The 19,887-nt window shown below is 46.4% G+C and overlaps 1 protein-coding gene across 1 annotated transcript in view; it reads left to right on the top strand.

Annotated features, from left to right (window-relative positions):
* Positions 1-19,887, top strand: part of PIKFYVE (phosphoinositide kinase, FYVE finger containing) — a 108,492-nt gene that overhangs the window by 44,420 nt on the left and 44,185 nt on the right. Inside the window, exons 12-19 of the mRNA XM_015405936.1 lie at positions 2,281-2,343; positions 4,039-4,168; positions 5,563-5,743; positions 7,755-7,829; positions 10,331-10,438; positions 12,727-12,867; positions 14,807-14,933; positions 16,696-17,810. Coding sequence (XP_015261422.1) covers positions 2,281-2,343; positions 4,039-4,168; positions 5,563-5,743; positions 7,755-7,829; positions 10,331-10,438; positions 12,727-12,867; positions 14,807-14,933; positions 16,696-17,810 — 1,940 coding nt within the window. The remainder of the gene's footprint in view (positions 1-2,280; positions 2,344-4,038; positions 4,169-5,562; positions 5,744-7,754; positions 7,830-10,330; positions 10,439-12,726; positions 12,868-14,806; positions 14,934-16,695; positions 17,811-19,887) is intronic.

The raw sequence follows: 19,887 nt of genomic DNA, 5'->3' as shown, positions 1-19,887 counted from the left end.
TGCGACTGAACAACAACTACTCCCCAAAATGGGCTCACGGCGGCTCACAACATAAAATCCACAAGCAGTAAAGACAGTAAAACAATAAATGACAATAGCAGTTCCAAGCTCGTGCCTTATGAACTAATCACCCGAGGAAACTTCAGTGTCCAGATAGTATCCAAAACAGTAAGGGCAGTGGAAAAAGGTCATAAACAGCGCTGTGGACAGGACAGCACTTGTGGACTGATCCAGCACTCTTACCCTCTACACCACGTTGGCTCACTACACCACTACCGTCAACTGCTGAAGACGGGCAGAGCAGAATTAATACAAGATTACATCTGATTTTATGTTAAAACCCCTCTGGCCCTTCTTGAACACGCAGGAGTGATCCTCACCCACTCTGACTAGAACGGGTTGATTTTCTTCCATGTTCCCTTTGTAATACCTCCCCATTGCGGTGGCTGTACCTCCGTGCGTTTCATGAAGCAAGCTCTGACTCGGAATAGCTTGTGCCGGAGAAAAGCCGCTGGACTTGGAGGTGCTGCTAGACTTCTGTTTGTTTTTTTTGTACATGTGCAGTGCGTTCTCCTTCAAGCCTCTGGTCTTGAAGTATCGCACCTCTGCAACAGTGTCCGATAAATTAAGCCTCTTCGAAGGCTGCCTCTAACTTCACAGTCCTAAACTCTATGAAGTAGGATTCATACAGTGCAGAGTAGTTCTGGAAGGGCTGTATTTACAACTTGCAGTGATATGTGAGTTATTTATAGTAAATTGAAACTGGAGCTGCTTAGGCATTAAAAACAGGCGAAGGAAGGAAGGAATTGGGTAACAAGGCATGCTGAGGGACCCAAGGAAGGCAGAACCAATAGAGAGAGAAATCTACCATGTACTGAATTGGGGGGGCAAGAGAAGACTCTTTTTCCTGTAGATAAAGATTGGGTTTGCCGTGTGTGTAGATTTTCAGTGCTGGAAGCTAGCATCGCAGTAGAACTGCTGTTGCTTTAAGTGGGTTTTGAACATTCTAAAAATACAGGGGGGAGTGTGGGCAGGGTGGGGGGGCTGGTCTTCCATTCACACTGTTGGGTGGGAGTTCTGTCCTGTTTTAAAGGAGACTTCGCATCTTAAGAAAACGTGCACATTTTGTTGTGGGAGTGATAGAGCAAGGCAATCTTTTAAATGGCTAAATACTGGGTCTGTGTGATATTTGCAGATGTTTTTCCTAACCTATTGGAAATTTCAGTGGGAGCAGGGAAGGCTGTCATATCCTGGAACAGGGCTTGAGTAAGGTTTTGGGGAGCCGCTTCAGAGTTTTTCCGGCATGATGCTCTAGGAGGCCAAATAGAGACTTTCTTGTTTTGTTTTTTCACCCCTGGGGAGAGTCAGGCAAAGGGGGGGGCTCTACAAACTGAGGGACGTTTGGAGGAAAGATATTTACGCTCAGCTGAGTAGTGTGGCTGGTTGTATTCAGATAACCTCTTTGGGCTCTCGCTTCCCTTATTGAGTGTAACCATACAGGGCAAGTTTTGAAACTGAGATACTTCTGCTGTCTCTTCATGGCAACGATTACTGTTGTGAACATGAGACTGCAGAGCAGAATTGGCAGGTTACAGTCCCTGGACGGTTCTCTCGGCTGCAGCATTAGCTGACCTTTCACGGCAGAGAGTCCGCTCAGGGCTCTTTTCCCCTTCCCTCGCCAGTATTTTCCATCCTCTCGACAAACTGCAATTGTCCCAGACAAGGGCCTCTCTTTAGTAACCCGCATAATGGATCCCAGGGTGTTGCCTCCCCGCTGTACATAAGTCGTTTGTCGAGAGTGACAGCCCGGGGGGGGGATAATTAATATAAAAATATGTGAACAGCAGCCTTGGTTTTTTATTTTCTGGTCTTATCTGAACCCTCGCTTGCTGCGTGAAACTCCACAGTGGAAGGTTATCCAGCCATTAGGTAAACGGAGTCAGTGTGGATTCAGAAAGGGGGCTCTCTGCCCTTGTTGTCTTTTCCCTATCACTCTGGGCAGATAGATCCTTAATATTTAGGAGGCATGCCGATGCAGAGACAGAGCCCGAGAGAAGTCAAGGTTATTTCTAGCCTTTCGCTTTCTGGAGCTGTTACTACAACAGAGGCTAAACATATGCTATGAGTAATACTGTTTTTTCTCTTGCTTTTGGAGTGGGCGTGGAAGCCCTGTAATTACAGTAGCCACACCAGCCCAACCTGTCGTTTCCTTAGTTTCTTCTCCCATCTCCATACATTATCCCTTTCTTTTTTTTCTTTTTGCTCGCTCTCTTCTTTCAGAGTACTTGATTGCAGACAACGGAGGGCAACAGATGATCTCAATAAGCGACGCTTTCATCAAAGGTAAGGGGAAGGGGGGGTGGGAATTCGTTTTCCGGCCAGTGGAGGTGTCGAGTGTTCAGTTTAAAGGTGTGTTATCCTCACCACTTGTTTGTGAAAAGCTTCTTGCATTAGGGCAAAACGGGATTGCGTCCCAAGCCTGATGAAACCTCTGCAGGCAAACGTCAAATGTGACCCCATCTGTCCTTTCCCTTTGGCTTCTGTCGCTGTGTGGCACAGTTTCAAGCTTGCGTGAGCATCCTGTTCAAACAGTTCTGTGTACGCACACAGAAGGAGCTACCTGAAGCTCCTTTTTAAGCTGATGACTGGTATTCACTGTGTGTGTTCCTGTCCCTCTCATAATAAAAGCGAAGCTCAGTTTTCTGCTTCTTGGCTTCTTCAGACAAGCAGCCGGGGCCTATAAGAAACCCCTGTACCCTTCACAGTTCAAAAATCTCATAATGCTGGACCTCTGAAGTAGTTTTTCAGTAAAATAATACCTTAATAGTTCCATTGTCTTTTAAATTTTTGGCTACTTTAAAAAAAAATCTGTCTCTTAAAAGCAAAAGCTTGCCAAGAAGCATGTTGCAAATATTCTTCCAAAAACTACAGCAGGATATTTTGGCAATAAATACAGTGACCTCCCTGGGAAGATTTCGTCTGTTCCCCGTCAACCATTGGGTGAAGACTTTTCTGTTTTGTTTGGTAATCTGTCACTGGCCCTTCCTTTTTCATTTTTGTGTTGCATTTTTCATTGCTTTTATATCTTTTAAAGCTTGTTTTTAACGTTTTGATTGTCTGCTACTTTGGGGGGGGATCCTAAGTTGGGTGGGAAGGTGGCACAAAAAAGGGGTTTTAAATAAAATAAATACATTGCTGCGTCACACGTACCACCCAGTTAAACCCCATCCCCAGGTCCTTTTGGAATTTAATCTGGAATCGGGGATGCCTGTGTTCAGGGAATCCCCTATCGTCTCCTCTATCATCTGATATAAATGTGCGACTGTTTTTACTGTATAGGTCATATTAAGTAAGTGTTGGATTAGTTCATCTGGAAGGTGAGGTTGGATTTATGCAGTAGTTTCAGTGACCAGGTTTACAAACTGAAAAGAGCAAAAGTCCAGTAGCACCTTAAAAGATCGACAAAATTTGTAGCAGGGTATAAGCTTCCATGAGTCAGAAGTGAGAAGTGACTCATGAAAGCCCCCCACAAATCTAAAAGAGAGCAAACCTAAATGACAAGTAATACTTCTGTACAAGTTTCTTTGCCGGAGCCCATGAACTGGCTGACACACAGAGCTTCAGGTATAATAGGTCACGCAGTTGAGCTGGAGAATCAATTAGCTTATGGCAGATAGGCACCTCTTAAAGGATGTGTCCTGTGTAGCAGCACCCACCAATGTAGGGAAAATGTTGCATAAAACGGCTGTTTGCAAAATCACTTTGAAAAAAGGGTGGTATTGAGGAGGCCTCAGGGCTTGGCAGTTCAGCATCTGCTTGGCATGCAGGAGGTCCCAGAGTCGTTCCCTGGCATCTCCAGTTAAAAGGATCCCAGAGCAGGTGATGTGAAAGGCCTCTTCTTGAGACCCTGGAGAGCTGGTGCCAGTCTGAGTAGACAGTACTGACCTTGATGGACAAATAGGCTGATTTGTTAGAAGGAAGAATTGTGTCCATGCATTATAATCTCACAACTCCCCCCTTTCCCGTACTGTTTCTTAGAGTCGTTGTTCAATCGGAGGGTGGAAGAGAAATCCAAAGATCTTTTCTTCACGCCGTTGGGGTGGCACCATAGCAACCTTGACTTGCTGAGAGAGGAAAATGGGGAAAAGCAAGCGATGGAGAGACTGCTGTAAGTTGGGTCATGGGAGTGCCGAAGTCTAGAGTGTACCTTTCTTTGGGCCTCTGTGGATTCTTAAGGTGGAAGGGTTTATTCGGTTCCCTTGCTCTTGCAGTTGGTACTATCAATATTTACAGTGTCAGTGCTGGAGGTTACTTAATGAAATATTTCACAGTGGGAATCTGTCATTTCCTTCCATCTACCTGGTTTTGGTTCCAATAATAGCCTGTACATTATATTCTTTGGATATAAATATCTGAGGTAGCAAAAGGGCTGCACAAAACCTCTTTCTATCATATGAGGAGGCAACTGAGTTGAAATACATTCTTGTGTAAAAACAGTGGATGTATCTCATCAGAGGGCATGCTAGTTTTGAAGATGTTCCTGTAATAGAGGAAGTCTTGCATATCGGGGTAACTTCAGATAAATGCCTCTGTGGGGGAAAATGAGGTGAATTCTGCTTGCGAATATTGTAGTGAATTCTGCATACGAATATTGTACCGTATGGGTTAGAATGGGACAAATCAGTATTAATCGAGACTTAAGGAAGATTAAGGCCCCACTGGTGGACCTCCTGATGGCACCTGGTATTTTTGGCCACTGTGTGACAGAGTGTTGGACTGGCTGGGCCATTGGCTTGATCCAACTTATGTTCTTATGTTCTCTTAAGGAGCAGCGCAATACCCCAGTTTAACCCAATCTCATCAGAGCTTGAAAGCTAAGCAGGATGGACTCTGGTTAGTACTTGGATGGGGAGATCACCAGGGAAGTCCACGGTTGCTGTGCTGAGGAGCGCAATGGCAAATGCTCATCTCTTGCCTTGAAAACCCCACTAAGAGTTGTCATGAGCTAGTTGTGGCTTGATGGCTTGTAACTCAGGCTCACCATGATACCTTGAAATCAGGGGTCGTTTCGTAGAAAAAGAGCTAGGGGAACTCATTAGCATATGCCACACCCCCTGACATCACTGGAAGTGTGTCATAAGGCCACACCCCCTGACATCACCGGAAGTGTGTCATAAGGCCACACACCCCACCCCCAACCGTCCCGGCCGCCGCCGGCGGCCTTGCAGCTCCACTGCCGAGCCCCTTGAGGGGCCCGGCGGTGGACCTGCAAGGCCGGCGGGAGTGCAAGGAAGCCCCGCGAAGGCCCTCCCTGGTCGCCCCCCGTACCTCACCCGGGGGAACTGCGATCCCCCGTGATCCCCCCCCGAAATGACCTCTGCTTGAAATCTAGAGTTACAAGTTCATTTTCAGGCAAAGACGAACATGTTAAATGTAAAGGATGTGCCCTTGTCGGGTGGATGGATCTCGTAGAAGCTGTTGACCAATGAAAGAATAAGAGCCCTTCGTAACAGGAGTTACTTTTCTTCTGATTCTTTTTTTTTTTTTACCCTTTCGCTGCAGCTCAGCCAATCACAACCACATGCTGGCACTGCTCCAGCAGTTGCTGTACAGCGAATCCTTATCCCTCTCCTGGAGGGACATCATTGTGCCCGTTGTCTGCCAGGTGGTTCAGACCGTCCGTCCTGACGTCAAGAACAGAGATGACGACATGGACATCCGCCAGTTCGTCCATGTCAAAAAGGTGAGTTGGCGGGACAGGAGCCGAGGAAGGAAAGAGAAAGACCAGCACTTCAGAGGCAGGCTGGTTGTTGAACAATGGAAAAGGCTCCGGCGGGAGTTTCTGCCCTAACAAGCTGAAATGAGTCCAGGCCCACGGGACTTGTGTCCCCTGACTTAACTTTTCTTGGTCTGTAGAAACGGGAGATCTGTTTGGACCACTGGCAAGCCCCCAGAGCATGGCTGCCGGGTCGCAAGGTGAATAGGTCTGAACTAGCCCTTGAACCAGATTATTATACTGGCATTTTTGGGGTTCTCTGTTGTTTCCCTTTGAAACTACTGTAAATGGCTGCTTCCACCCCAACTTCATCCCTTTTTCTGCCAAGGCTCAAATAGGACTTGGTTGCTGCTTGGTTGTGTGTTGGGGTTTTTTAGTTATAAACTCCTTTGAAAACTTTTTGTTTCTCTGTGCTTTTGAATGCGATTTATAATCCCCTTCATATAGGCTACAGCTGGAAGGAGATAAGGTTTTATTTAGTCTTATGCCTGATTGCATGAATATTAAGACTGGCCAAGTGAATACCATCACTAAAGTTTCCTTGCCCTGACTTGGATAGTCTAGGCTAGCCCTGTCTTGGAAGCTAAGCAGGGTCGGCCCTGGTTAGTATTTGGATGGGAGGCTATTAGGGGCAGTCAGTCCAGAGGCAGTCAGTGACAAACCACCTCTGTTTGTTTTCTTCCCTTGGAAACTCTGTGGGGTCGCCATAAGTCAGCTGCAACTTGATGGTAACCACAACAACAACAAAGGTTTAGTTGTGAAATGGAAAACTGATAAGCTAGCTCGATGTCTTTGGGTTTGGATTCAGAAGTACCTTCAGAGACTTGGTTTATATAAACAACGGCAACCTGTTAATTACACCTTCAGGAATTACTCAGCAGTTAAATCCTTGCTCAAGGTTGTGTGTCACAGGCACTTTTGGACTTGTGTGTGAACAAACTTGCACAGACCTCGGCTACGGCTCTTTGGTTTACTTCTCGTTTGAGCACTGGGTGAAGCTACAAGGAGCAGAGCAAAGAGGTGGAAAGCGGGGTGGGGGGTGGGGAGGGGATTGCTGATCTATCTTCACCCAGTGCTCAAATTGCATGTCTTCAGAGAAGCTCTTTAAACGTTTGGGGGGGGGGAGGCTAGTGTTGGCAAGGAGGAAGACTAGCTGGCATTCATCTGTGTGGGTTGTGGGTGTATTATGTGCCACCTCTGTGCCTAGCAGGGGAGCTCTCAATCTCGAAAGTTAAAATGCACTTTTTTTAAAAAAAAAAGATTCTTCCTACCATGTTATATGCGAATACTTCAGATTGTACAGTCCAGTTAGGTGGCGAAAGGGACAGTCTTTCCTGATCTACAGCACATTGTTATTTTGAGTGCTGTGAAAAGGAGAGATTCCTCAGAAAGAACAGTACTTCCAGGATGTCTAGATTGTAATCCACGGCTTGGATCCAGCGATGCAGAAGCTCTAAACATGAGTGGACTTGGAACAGTTACACTTGCACAAGGTCTTGCATAACACCAGCACTTTCTTCCCTATCTATTATAGTGCCCAGAAATTGTGTTACACTAATTCTTGCCCAACTAGAAATGCAAGCGGGACTACAATAAGTTAGACTTGGTGCAAGTGGCTATCGTGCTCTTTTTCTTGTGCTTCCTCTCGCGCAAGAGCTCTAGTGCAAGTGGAAACGTCACCCTGGATCAAACCCAACAAGTGAACATCAGCTGAATGTTGAGTGTAAGGCAAACAGAATGATGGTGCAGAAAGGCCCTAAACTAAGTGATTGAAATCATAGGCAGAGTTCTCTGGTCCATAGAGGAGCTGTTCAAAGGAACTTAGCTCAGGTCACGTCTTTCCAAGGCTGTTTCTGGTTGGCTTCTTGATGGTTGTGGTAAAAAGCCCTTCCTCTAAAACATCTCTGCGTATTAGCTCAAAACTAGGCGTGTCTGGAAAACGAGGAGATGAAACGTAATGATCTTTTCTGTTTGCCAGATTCCCGGTGGGAAGAAATTTGACTCGATGATGGTGAATGGTTTTGTGTGCACCAAGAACATCGTTCATAAAAAGGTAGGATGCAGCTGTACTTGAGTTTGTATACCTTGAGGAAAGGCTCGTTTGGAGAAATGTCTCTGCTCCCTGTCATTTCCTTGTGAAGAAACAGCTCTGCAGCTCCCCAGTTTTGCTCTCTTCCTTAGTACTAGAAAGGTTGTGACTTGGATTCCATCACGCTGCTCCCTAACAGAGGCGTCAGACTCATTTGTTACGAGGGCCGGATCTGATATAAATGTCACTTTGTTGGGCCAGGCCACGTGTGCCATAAAATGTAATGCCAGGTACGGGAGATATAAACTTTATAAAGGACACAGGCAGACCCAGTTAACGATATTACTTTTTACTTGAAATACAAACATGCTTAAGCCATTAACATTCTTTCAGTATTTCCTTACAGTCTCTCCCTGATGCCCACCCTCCCACTTCCACCATGCATTACTCATTAGCACTGGGACATTATACAGGGATATAATGCACAGTCTTGGTCAGAGGTCATTTCGGGGGGATCGTGGGGATCGTGGGGGATTGCAGTTCCCCCGGGTGAGGTACGGTGGGTGGGGCACATGTCGAAGCCCCGCCCCCGCTTCCGGCCGCCCCGCTTCCGGCCCTCATTCAGCCAGGAGGAGGCAGGAGAAGAGGGAGGGTAAGTTGCTTCCTCCCTGCCTCTCCCCACCCCTGCCTGCCTGGGGCCAGGGAGGGCCTTCGCGGGGCTTCCTTGCACTCCCGCCGGCCTTGCAGGTCTCTGCAGTGGAGCTGCAAGGCCGGTGGCGGCGGCCGGGACCATTGGGGGCAGGGTGTGTGGCCTTATGACACACTTCCGGTGATGTCAGGGGGTGTGGCCTTATGACACTTCCGGTGATGTCAGGGGGTGTGGCATATGCTAATGAGTTAAGCTAATGAGTTCCCCTAGCTCTTTTTCTACGAAACGACCCCTGGTCTTGGTCATCTGGCAATAAACATAATGACCAGTTGTTCACAAGCTGGGTAAGAGCCCTGGACAGGCCGGTTCCAGCCTGCAGGCCACGCTCCAACTAGGGTGCTGGTAGGTTTCCCCATCCTATCACTTGTGGCCCAAGTTAGGGAAGAAAGGTTCCTAGAACCATAACAAATGTAAACCGCCCAGAGACCCCTAGGGGTTAGGGCGGTATAGCAGATGTAAAGTTAAATAAATAAATAAATGTTTTGACACTCCTGCCAAATAATCATCAGACCTGGATTATTAGCAAAACGTATGTTTTTGCCCAAGTTCTGCATAGGTCCTGCTTACCTTCTGTAAGTGCCTGTTTGGCAAAACACTTGTGTTCAGATGTGCACAGGATCAGAACAAGGATCTGGCCACCGCACCTCTTGGTGATGCAGTCCACTGGATGCCTGAAAAGTCAAAACATCTGTACCTGAGTCACATGCAAGGCTGGCGCTTAATGAGTTATGCTTCATAGGAGCAGAATTGTGTCATACGTTCCATTTTATTGGAACGAAATTTCACAGGAATAGCAAACGAGTCAACAATTAGAAGCCATAACACAGAGACAGATGTGCGGGGAGGGGCCATGGCTCAATGGCAGAGCATCTGCTTGGCATGCAGAAGGTCCCAGGTTCAATCCCCTGCATCTCCAGTTAAAAGGCTCAAGGTGGTAGGCTATATGAAAGGCCTCCAACTGAGACCCTGGAGAGCTGCTGCCAGTCTCGGTAGACAATAATGCCTTTGATGGAGCAAAGGTCTGATTTAGTATAACAATCTAGAGGAATCACAGTCAGCAAAATGCAGAAGAAATGTATAGAAACAAACTGTGAAAATAAGCACAGAAAACCATAAAGAATTTTTAACAAAGTTTTAAGTGCAGGGTTTTTTTTAAACAAAGCAATTGCAATGAATATATCTACTAAGCACAAACAGTAGAAAGATACTCACGTAGTAATCAGAACAGAAAATAATAACATAAGAACATAAGAGACGCCAATGTTGGATCAGGCCAAATGGCCATCCAGTCCAACACTCTGTATCACACAGTGGCCAGAAATACCGGGTGCCATCAGGAGGTCCACCAGTGGGGCCAGGACATTAGAATCCTTCCCACTGTTGACCCCCCCAAGCACCAAATAGTCCTAAGACATATAAGCAGAGTTATTTGATAACAATCTGATTTGTGCAAAGGCCTCTAGAAAAATCACATAATAATCAGAACAACTTTAATCAACAGAAGATCGTCCTGAGACACATAAACAGGGTTATAGTCTAACCAGTGCAAAAGCTGATTCAATATAAGGCAGCTTCTTATGTGACCTAAAAAAATGTATACGCTTATTACAATGAACATTAATGAACAGGTACAAAAGGCAACTTCTGTAGTTCTTTACTTGCATTAAAGTTGTGAGTTTTCTATTTCTTTTCTTTTCTTTTTTGACATTGTTTTCAGTAGGGAGGTCAAAAATTTGCAACGTGAACATTATATACATATGCAAAATGGTATTTCTTTGCATTCAGCAACTTTGTCTCTTTTTCTCTTCCCCCTCAGATGAATTTCTGTATTAAAACCCCCAAAATCCTTCTGTTGAAATGTTCCATTGAATACCTCTACCGAGAAGAAACGAAGTTTACGTGTATAGATCCTATAGTCCGTCAAGTGGGTAGAATCTGTATTTTTGTAAATATGAATCTATGAATATTTCTTAAAGCACATTTGCAGAATATGGCTCACAGGGGGTGGATCCTACCCCGGTCTTACCACTCCACAGAGCAAAGTCTGTTTGGTTATTTAAATATTCGCGCACACCCCTTTGCTTTAGGTTCAAGGCTGAAGTCTTCCTCCAAATTAAGTGGCTCTTCTGTTGGAGGAAGAGCGACAAGCTGGAGGAAGACCGCTTGGAGGATTGGACCCTTCCCTGTAATTGTTTATCTCCTGCTTTTTCTCTCCAGTAGAGACCCAGAGCACCTTACAACATCACTCTCCATTTTGTCCTCATGGCAGCAGCCCTGTGTGGAGGGGGTGAGGCTGACTGGTCCAAGAGTATCCAGCTGATCTCCATGACGGAGTATCTCAGTTTTTATTGTTAGGTTCAAGTCCAGCAGCACCTTGGAGACCCACACGAGTTTCAGGGTGTAAACTTTCGAGAGTCAAACCTCCCTTTGTCAGACACGAGTAGGAATGGAGATAGGGGGTTAGATGCTAATTTTCTGGCCCCCCCCCCAGGCATTTCCCCTCTGCTCTAATCAAGGTGATGATAATATGCGTGGTACCTTTGCATCCTTTATGGACATCCTTTACAGCAGGGGTGTCGAACTCATTTGTTATGAGGGCCAGATCTGACATAAATGAGACCTCGTTGGGCCGGGTCACGTGTGTCATAAAATGTAATGCCAGGTAGCCGAGATATAAACTTTCTAAAGGACACAAACACAAAGGGGTGTTTTTTAAAAAACTTAAAATAAAAACATGCTTAAAACATTAGCACTCTTGCAATATTTTGTTTATTTAACAGTGTCTGATGACGGACACCTCTTGCTCTGAATTATTGCATCAAAACGTCTGTGCTGTGGCAATCTTGAGTATGCTGTTCAGGTGTGTATCTGTAAGCTGCAAACCTACAATGACGCAGCAGCAGCAGAACTGGAAGAAGAAGCAGGAGATGGCCAGTTTCACTGCAGGCATGATAGAAGCCCTCCAAGGGCCTGATCTGGCCCCCGGGCCGCATGTTTGACACCCCTGCTTTACAGCATCCCTCCCACTTCTGGACTGGGATATAAGGACTCAGGGAAGCGGGAGGGATGCTATAAATAATCCTCATAAAGGATGCAAAGCTACCATGCATATTATTATCACCTTGATTAGAGCAGAGGGGAAATGTGGGGGGAGGGCAGAAAATCAGCATCTGCAGTGAGATATCTTTTTGGTCTTTGAGGTGCTACGGGTCTTGAATCTGTTTTTACTGCAAAACCAACTATCTTCAGTTTTTATTGCCATCTTGGTATGAAAATCCCACTGCTTAGCTGTCTGAGCTGTTGGGAGAAATATAAAGTTCCTGGAAGTTTTGAAGCCATGGGGATTAACGCTTTTTCCTTTTTGGGGAGGAAACAAAATTTGGAATATATACAATACTTACCCAGCAAACCTGGCTTATTTTGCTGATTTACCAGTCTAACCTGTTCATAACGTAGAGTATAATAAATTGCACTATTTAGCCTATTTATGGAATTTTAAATTATAAATGTCTTAGTTCTCTTACAAGCAAAATGACAAATACAACCAATACATTAAGAGCTGCAATATGTACCCTGTGCTGCCTTAGCACACGTCTTAATTTATGCCATCTCAGAGATAGAAATAATAGTTGAAATGAAGCAAATTCTGCAGTAAAGAGAATAACTGTATTTGGACAGAAACAGTTTCATGCAATCATAACAGCAGGACTAGGTATTTTAAACTTTTAACTCTGAAAAAACCCGAATCCTTGAATTACTTACAGATGCATAACAATATATCAGTTGTTGTTGCCAAACTTACATTTAAACCGAAGTTCCTCAAAAGTGTTGTACTGGTCTACTGCATACACAGAGATTATTGTTATCTAATGCAGTAGGTTATCTTAAGGAAGAAACGTTTCACGCTGTGTATTTAGTGTAAGTAACCTTGTCTTAAAGCATTTCACTCATTCCAAAAGCAGAGAAAATATTTCATAGGCCTTTTTTTTTTTTTTTTTAGTGCTTTGCAGGATTTCCTAATTTTCCTGCCAGAAAAGTTGGCTTTGGAGTCCTGGGGGAAGAAGGGTGTGTGTGTGTGTTTCGGGCTGCTATGTCTCAGTTTTAATGAGAATCCCTTCCAGTTAAACATTTTGTAAGTGTGAAAGGCACTTAATCCTCCAGGCACTGTCTGAACTCTCAGCGCTGACACCTGACCTCCTCTCGCTGTATTAGGAAAGGGAGTTTTTGAAGAACTACGTTCAGCGGATAGTGGACGTCAGGCCCACTTTGGTCCTGGTCGAGAAAACGGTGGCCCATATCGCCCAGGAACTGCTGCTGGAACATGGCATTACTCTAGTCACGAACGTCAAGCCGGTAGGTGCAGGGATTCTCAATGGAGTTAGGGGTGTTCGCCTTTAAATATGAACCACTACAAAGGAAAATGCTCTTGGAGACGTAAATAGATTGCTGGCTATTCTCTGTCCAGTTACTCATTAGTTTAAGAATCTTTGTGTTCGTGTGCAGTGTGTGTGTGGGTGCTGACCTGGGTGGCCCAGGCTAGCCCAATCTTGTCAGGATCTCGGAAGCTAAGCAAGGGCCGGCCCTGGTTGGTACTTGGATGGGAGACTGCCAAGGAAGTCCAGGGTTGTTATCAATGTTCCCTCTAAGATGTAGAGTCTTGTGAGCAAAAATCCTACTTGGTGAGCTGCTGGCATTAAAGTTGTGAGCGAGCGATTTGGATCCTGCATAAATTAGTTTGCTGTGGAGCCCTCATTCCTGAGCTAAGACAAAAATGTGTGAGCCAGATGCTTAAAAACTGTGAGCTGGCTCACACTAACTCAGCTTAGAGGGAACACTGGTTGCTATGCAGAGGCGGGCAAGGGCAAGCCACCTCTGAACGTCCCTTGCCTTGAAAACCCTAAGGGGGTAACTGTAAATCAGCTGTAACTTGGTAGCACTTTCCACCTCCACACGGTGCTCGTGAAGATTTTTAGACTAGCTTTGCTTTTCCTAAAGTAGCTGGTAGCTGGCTTGTCTTTGCAAAAGGTTCAAGGATGCTGTATCCTGCAAGCGTGGAGTTGGAGGACAGAGTCGTCTCCAGCCCAGTCTCTTTCACACATGTCTTCTCATTGCACCTGTAAACATGATTTTTTTGTTACCTTATCTCTGCTTTTCCTGGGAAAACATAGCTACTTAGTTTTAGGAAAGTTCACTAATGGTATACTGTTGCAGGTTTTGGTTTCTGAGTGCCATCTCTGTGTTGGGTGGAGCCTACACCCCCAGCCAGAAACTAGTCAATAGCTTTGATTTAGCCTTGTGTCTTAACCCAGTGATTCTTCACTAGGGCCATACGGATCTTCAAATATTGAGGGGCAGTTCTTAGGGTTTTAGGTGAAGCCTCCTCCCCATTTGCAGTGAGCCCTGACAAGCCTTGGCGGGGAGGGCGGGGTAGAAATTAATTAATTAAATAAATAAAAAATAAATACTGCCTCACCCCTGAGCTGAGTGCTAGGTTTCTCTCCATGGTCCTTTGAAGTGGCATGGAGCAAATAGGAATCAAACAGTAATGCCCCGTCCACACTTAAAAGGTAAGGGTTCCCTTGCTCGAAAGCCAGTCGAATCCGACTCTAGGGTTGCGGTGCTCATCTCCGTTTCCAAGCCGAAGAGCCAGCGCTGTCCGAAGACGTTTCCTTAGTCATGTGGCCAGCATGACTAAACACCAAGGCGCACGGAACGCTATTCCCTTCCCACCGAAGTGGTACCTATTTATCTACTTGCAATTTCTTGCTTTCGAACTGCTAGGTTGGCAGGAGCTGGAACTAGAGACGGGAGCTCACGCCTTCATGCGGCACACTCGGGTCTCGAACTGCTGAACTACCGACTTTCCACAGCCTGCAGTTCAGCATCTTAACCACTTGAGCCACCGCAGCTCCCGTCCACACTTGGGCAAAAGCAAAACGAAACGCCACCACCTGTTCTCCATCCATCCATGAGGCTTTGAGCTCGATCTTCCTTCTCTGCATTGGTCATAATTATACCTTTACCTAAAGTCGTCTTTTCTAGAGTGGTGCTGTTGTTGTTGCTGATGATGATGACGATATTACTATTGATGTTGTTGATGATAATAATAATATCCTTTTATCATCATCATCATCTTGTGTTTGAGGGCACTTGATGATCATGTTGTCTGCTTGGTAGGCAATAGAAGACGAAAGTTTAAGGACCACGGCCCTTAACCTGTGATTCTCTCCCTGCGTCATGCAAAGCGAGATGTAGATTGAGACACATCCTTGATCTTACCAATGTCTTACAGCAAGTGTTGGACAGAGTAAGTCGAATGACTCAGGGAGACTTAGTGATGTCAATGGACCAGTTGTTGACCAAGCCACACCTGGGAACCTGCCACAAATTTTACATCCAGGCATTCCAGTTGCCTAATGGTAAGTAAAACTCAGAAGTGCTGGCCTGGTGGGCCCAGAAGCGGGTATTGAAGGGGGTTCTTTTTTGATATGAAAAGCTCATTTTAACGCCTGATGAATTTCATAAGGTGCACAACGCTAGCTTTGTTACTGCAGCGTATCTTCCCCTGCATTTCCTTTTCCTTATTTCCTATCATGGTGGAATCGCACTATTTGTTCCCCTACCCCAAAACGACTCTTCACGCTCATCTTTGTAAGAGAATTTCCATATTCTTCGGACCTTGTGGGGAGAGCAGAAACCTCCCTGTGCCAAGAACTGAGAAGTCAAGAGGGGCCTCTTCAGAGGTTTGGTGTAGTGGTTAAGTGTGCGGACTCTAATCTGGGAGAACCGGGTTTGATTCCCCACTCCTCCACTTGCACCTGCTGATGTGACTCTGGCACAGCTGTCCTTGAAAGAGAGCAGTTTGTGTCAGAGTTCTCTCAGCCCCACCCACCTCACAGGGTGTCTGTTGTGGGGAGGGGAAGGGAAAGGAGTTTGTAAGCCGCTCTGAATCTCCGAGTGAAGGGCGGGGTATAAATCCAATCTCCTCCTCCTCTTCTTCTTTCCCTTCTTCTTTCTCTTCTTCGTCTTCTTCTTCGTCTTCTTCTTTGTCGTCTTCTTCGTCGTCTTCCTCTTCTTCCTCTTCCTCTTCTTCCTCTTCTTCCTCCTCTTCCACCTTCTCCAAGGAACTCCCTCAGCCTACCAGGTGACCTGGTTTTCCAGACAGCTGACACAAACACCTCTGTTTTCACCAAGCCTCTGATGAAGCAGGCTGCCTTTGGTCATTAGTGCTGTTCAGCATCTCTTGCTTCCTTATTTATTTATTATTTATTTATTACTTCAAATTTGTACCCCACCCTCCCTACCTAAGCAGGCTTAGGGCATCTTGTCTGCATATACAGATAGCTGTCAAGATCACAGCAAGTCATGTAGACAGGATGTTTAGATCAGGACAGTCTAGTTTGACAGCTGAGTGATCACGTGACTCTAGATTGCATTATTTCGATAGGTGTGACTCAGCAACTGTACAGGACTGTATTCTGATTGGTCGAAACTTGTAGATATTGCAACCAGTTCTTGGTAACTCACTGCCTTTATGGTTACTGCTGTTCTGCGTAGCACTTTGATGGTTGGAGTCCTGAATTGCTACAAACTGTATATATTCTCTGTAAATAAATTGTACATACTCTGTAAAGACAACAGAGTGCTCTGCTACTTTTTCAGCTTCAAACACCGTCACATCTTACACAATAAAACATAATAACAATCAAATACCCCACTTCTGTTCCCAATGTGGGACCTAAAGTGACTGACAGGATTTTCCCCTTCTTCCTTTTGTCCTCACAATAACACTGTGATGGAGGTTAGGCTGAGACCATATGACTGGCCGGAGGTCACCCAGCAAACTTCCATGGCACAAGTGGGGATTCGAACCTGGTGTCTCCCAGATCCTAGTCTGATACTATAACTTCTGCACCGCACTGTCTGTCTCTGCTGGGGGGGGGGGAGCGCAGCCTGGCATCTCTTGCATTCTTCTCCTTACTGTGTGTGTTGGTTGCAATGACTTTTTTTAGATGGTTGATTTTAACACTTGGGAAAGTTCAAATTATTTCATTTTATGAATCTAAAGCCATTTCACTGTGTTGCCCAAGCTGCCTTGGATCTGTGTGTGTATTTGCCTCTTGCTAAAACTGCCTGTCTTCATCTTCTTCCCCTCTCTTCCTCTGCCCTCCCATTTCCCAGAGCAAACAAAAACGTTGATGTTTTTTGACGGGTGTCCGCAGCACCTGGGCTGCACCATTAAGCTGCGCGGCGCCGGTGAATACGAGCTGGCTCGGGTGAAGGAGATCCTCATCTTCATGATCTGCGTGGCTTACCATTCCCAGCTGGAGATCTCCTTCCTTATGGACGAATTCGCCATGCCCCCGATGCTGGCCAGGAACGGCTCCCTTCTCTCTCCGCCCGAAAAGCAGTGGGGAGAAGAAAACGGGTATCAAAACCTGCCAAGCAGAGAAGTCGGCATGACGATAAAAGACGCGGACGTGTTTCCCGACAAGCTACCCATTATCTCGGAATTGGTGCCGTCCGACGACATCAGTGCCTCGGAACAAAAAATTCTGACTGATGACGACAGCAGCGACCTCCCAGGGCACCTCCCGGTGGATTTAACAACTGCAGCGCCCTTTATGCCGACACTGTTGCCGGAGCCACTGTTGGCACTCCACCTGGGGATTTTGGATGGCGACCAGTTGGATAGCCTGCAGGATGTGGATAGCCCCCAGGAGCCGAAAAGCCACACGAGAGTTTTTAGGGATCCCCTGCAAGACGACACCGGATTGTACATCACAGAAGAAGTCACCTCCTCGGAAGATCGCCTCAAATCCTTCTCCTTGGCCTTCAACCAGGAGCTGCAGGACGTCATTCTCTGTATTTCCCCCATAATCACCTTCCCGGAGCCATTCCTGTTAACGGAGAGGGGCATGAGGTGCCCCACCAGGGAGTATTTCCCGGAGCAGGTTTACTTGTCCCCTCTTCTCAACAAGGAGGGCAAAGAGCTGGAGAGCAGGAGGAAGAAGCAGCTCTTGAGGGACATCTGCGGGCTGCAGGCGATGAACGGGAGCACCCAGGCCAAGCCTCTGCAGATCCTGCCCCCCCACGAGCTGGTGGTGAGCCGGATCGCGGAGCCCCTGAGCAGCAGCAAGGAGCTGGCCACGATGCTGTCCGACTACCGGGCCAGGGGAGGGAGGATCGCTCAGAAAAGCGCCGATCCGTTCGTTCAACCTAAAGAGGCACCCGGCACGAAAGCGGAAGACTGCGAGAGGGGGTTTGTCCAGACTGAATCTTTATGGGCTCATAAAGTAAGTGAGCGTGCTTGTAATGTGCTGTTTTTGTTTGCGTGTAAGGGAACTTAGAAAGAAGAGCGTGCATTTTTTTTAAAATAAGGAAAACAGAATAATGCATTAAACTGTGGTGCTCAATCTACAGGCAGTGGGTTTTTTCCCTTTCAAGCTAGATCTCCTCCTTGCTTTATTCTGTAAGCTCTTTCAGGCAGCCATCTCTTTGGAGAAGGAGGATGTACAGCTGCATTTTGCTTTGCAGATAAGCCTCTGAGGATTGGGGCTTTTAAATAGCTACGCTGGGGCACGTGGTACCTTTGAGACCCAAAAAAGAATTTATTCCAGTACGAGACTTTGTTTGTCAGCTCACTTCATCAGGTGTGTCGAAGTGTACATCCATTATGGTTGATCCATACATTACAACAGAAAAGTGGGTGAGTGGAGGAGAGATGTCGCAAACCCTATGAATTAATGTCTTGCAAAATGTCCTGTTGTTAATGGCCTTGCTCAGGTTCTGCAGTCGGAGGGCCCTCGTGGCTTCCTCGATTGAGTCAATCCATCCCACGTGGGGTCTTCCTCTTTTCCTGCTGCCCTCGACTTTTCCTAGCCTTATTGTCTTTTCCAGTGACTCTTGTCTTCTCATAATGTGACCAGTTTAAAACAAGATCCTAACTGTTTTGACAGGTTAGCTTTAAACAATACCCATTTCCTGTAACGTCACCTGCCTTTCTGGTAGGTATATGTTTCTCCATCTCCATTGTGAAGGGAGCTCTGACTCAAAAGGACTTAATGCTGGAATAAACTCTGACTCAAAAGGACTTAATGCTGGAATAAACTGTCTCTAAGATGCCACTAGACCCATGTTTTATTTTGCTACTGCAGACTAATACAGCTACCAGGGCTCTTTTTGTAGAAAAAGCCCAGCAGGAACTCATTAGCATAATAGGACACACCCAGCAGCAGGAACTCATTAGCATATTGGGCCACACCCCTGACAGCACAGCTCATTAGATCATTAGGCTGCACCCCCGTGTTACCAGAAGTGTGGTTATCCAGCCACACCCACCTTTTGCTTGTTATTCTGTTTACCTTGTTTGTTGTCAAAACCCAGGGCTTTTTTGTAGCAGGAACTCCTTTGCCTGTTAGGCCAACCCCCCCTGTTGTCAAAACCCAGGGCTTTTTTGTAGCAGGAACTCCTTTGCCTGTTAGGCCACACACCCCTAATGTAGCCAATCCTAATGAGTTTCTGTTGTTGGGTGTGGCCTATTATGCTAATGAGTTCCTGCGGGGCGTGGCCAACTTGGGAGCCAGCTGGAACTCCGTCCCTGTGTGTTCCTGCCCAAAAATAGCCCTGCCTGAGCTACCCATCTCGAACTGTCAGGGGATATTGTATTCTCTCTCAAAACCATCCTGCTAAGAAGGGGGGAGGTGGGATGGGAAGGACCTTGGGTGGCCAGATCTGACCTGAGTGTTACCCTGCTAGGGTCCGCTGTTAAGATTGCAGTTTTTGGTGCCTGCCATGCTGAATCTTTGCTGCTGGGAGGGAAGTACTTCTAGCTTACCCTTTGCTACATGTTGAGAACCACTGACCTTAAAGCCACAGATTCATGGAGACCGATTCATGAAGGATAGGTCTATCAGTGGGTACCAGCCTTAAAGGGAACCTCAGCCTGTATGCCCTGTTGTTGGCCCTCCTCCAGGGCAACTGGCTGGCCACTGTGTGAGACAGGATGCTGGACTAGATGGACCACTGGTCTGATCTAGCAGGGCTCTTCTTATGTTCTTAGGAAGGCCTCTGCCTCTGTGCCCTGTTGTTGGCCCTCCAGAGGAACTGGTTGGCCACTGTGTGAGACAGGAGGCTGGACTAGATGGACCACTGGTCTGATCCAGCACAGATCTTCTGATGTTCTTTGAAGGCCTCAGCCTCTATGTCCTGTTGTTGGCCATACAGAGGAACTGTCTGGCCACTGTGTGAGACAGGATGCTGGACTAGATGGACCACTGGTCTGATCCAGCACAGATCTTCTGATGTTCTTAGGAAGGCCTCTGCCTCTCTTCCCTGTTGTTGGCCCTCCAGAGGAACTGGTTGGCCACTGTG

Source organism: Gekko japonicus, unplaced genomic scaffold, assembly GCF_001447785.1.
Source record: "Gekko japonicus isolate JY-2015 unplaced genomic scaffold, Gekko_japonicus_V1.1 scaffold317, whole genome shotgun sequence".
Classification (NCBI taxonomy): Eukaryota; Metazoa; Chordata; class Lepidosauria; order Squamata; family Gekkonidae; genus Gekko; species Gekko japonicus.
The sequence above is the reverse complement of the archived record's forward strand: the minus strand, read 5'-3'. Positions and strand labels throughout refer to the sequence as shown.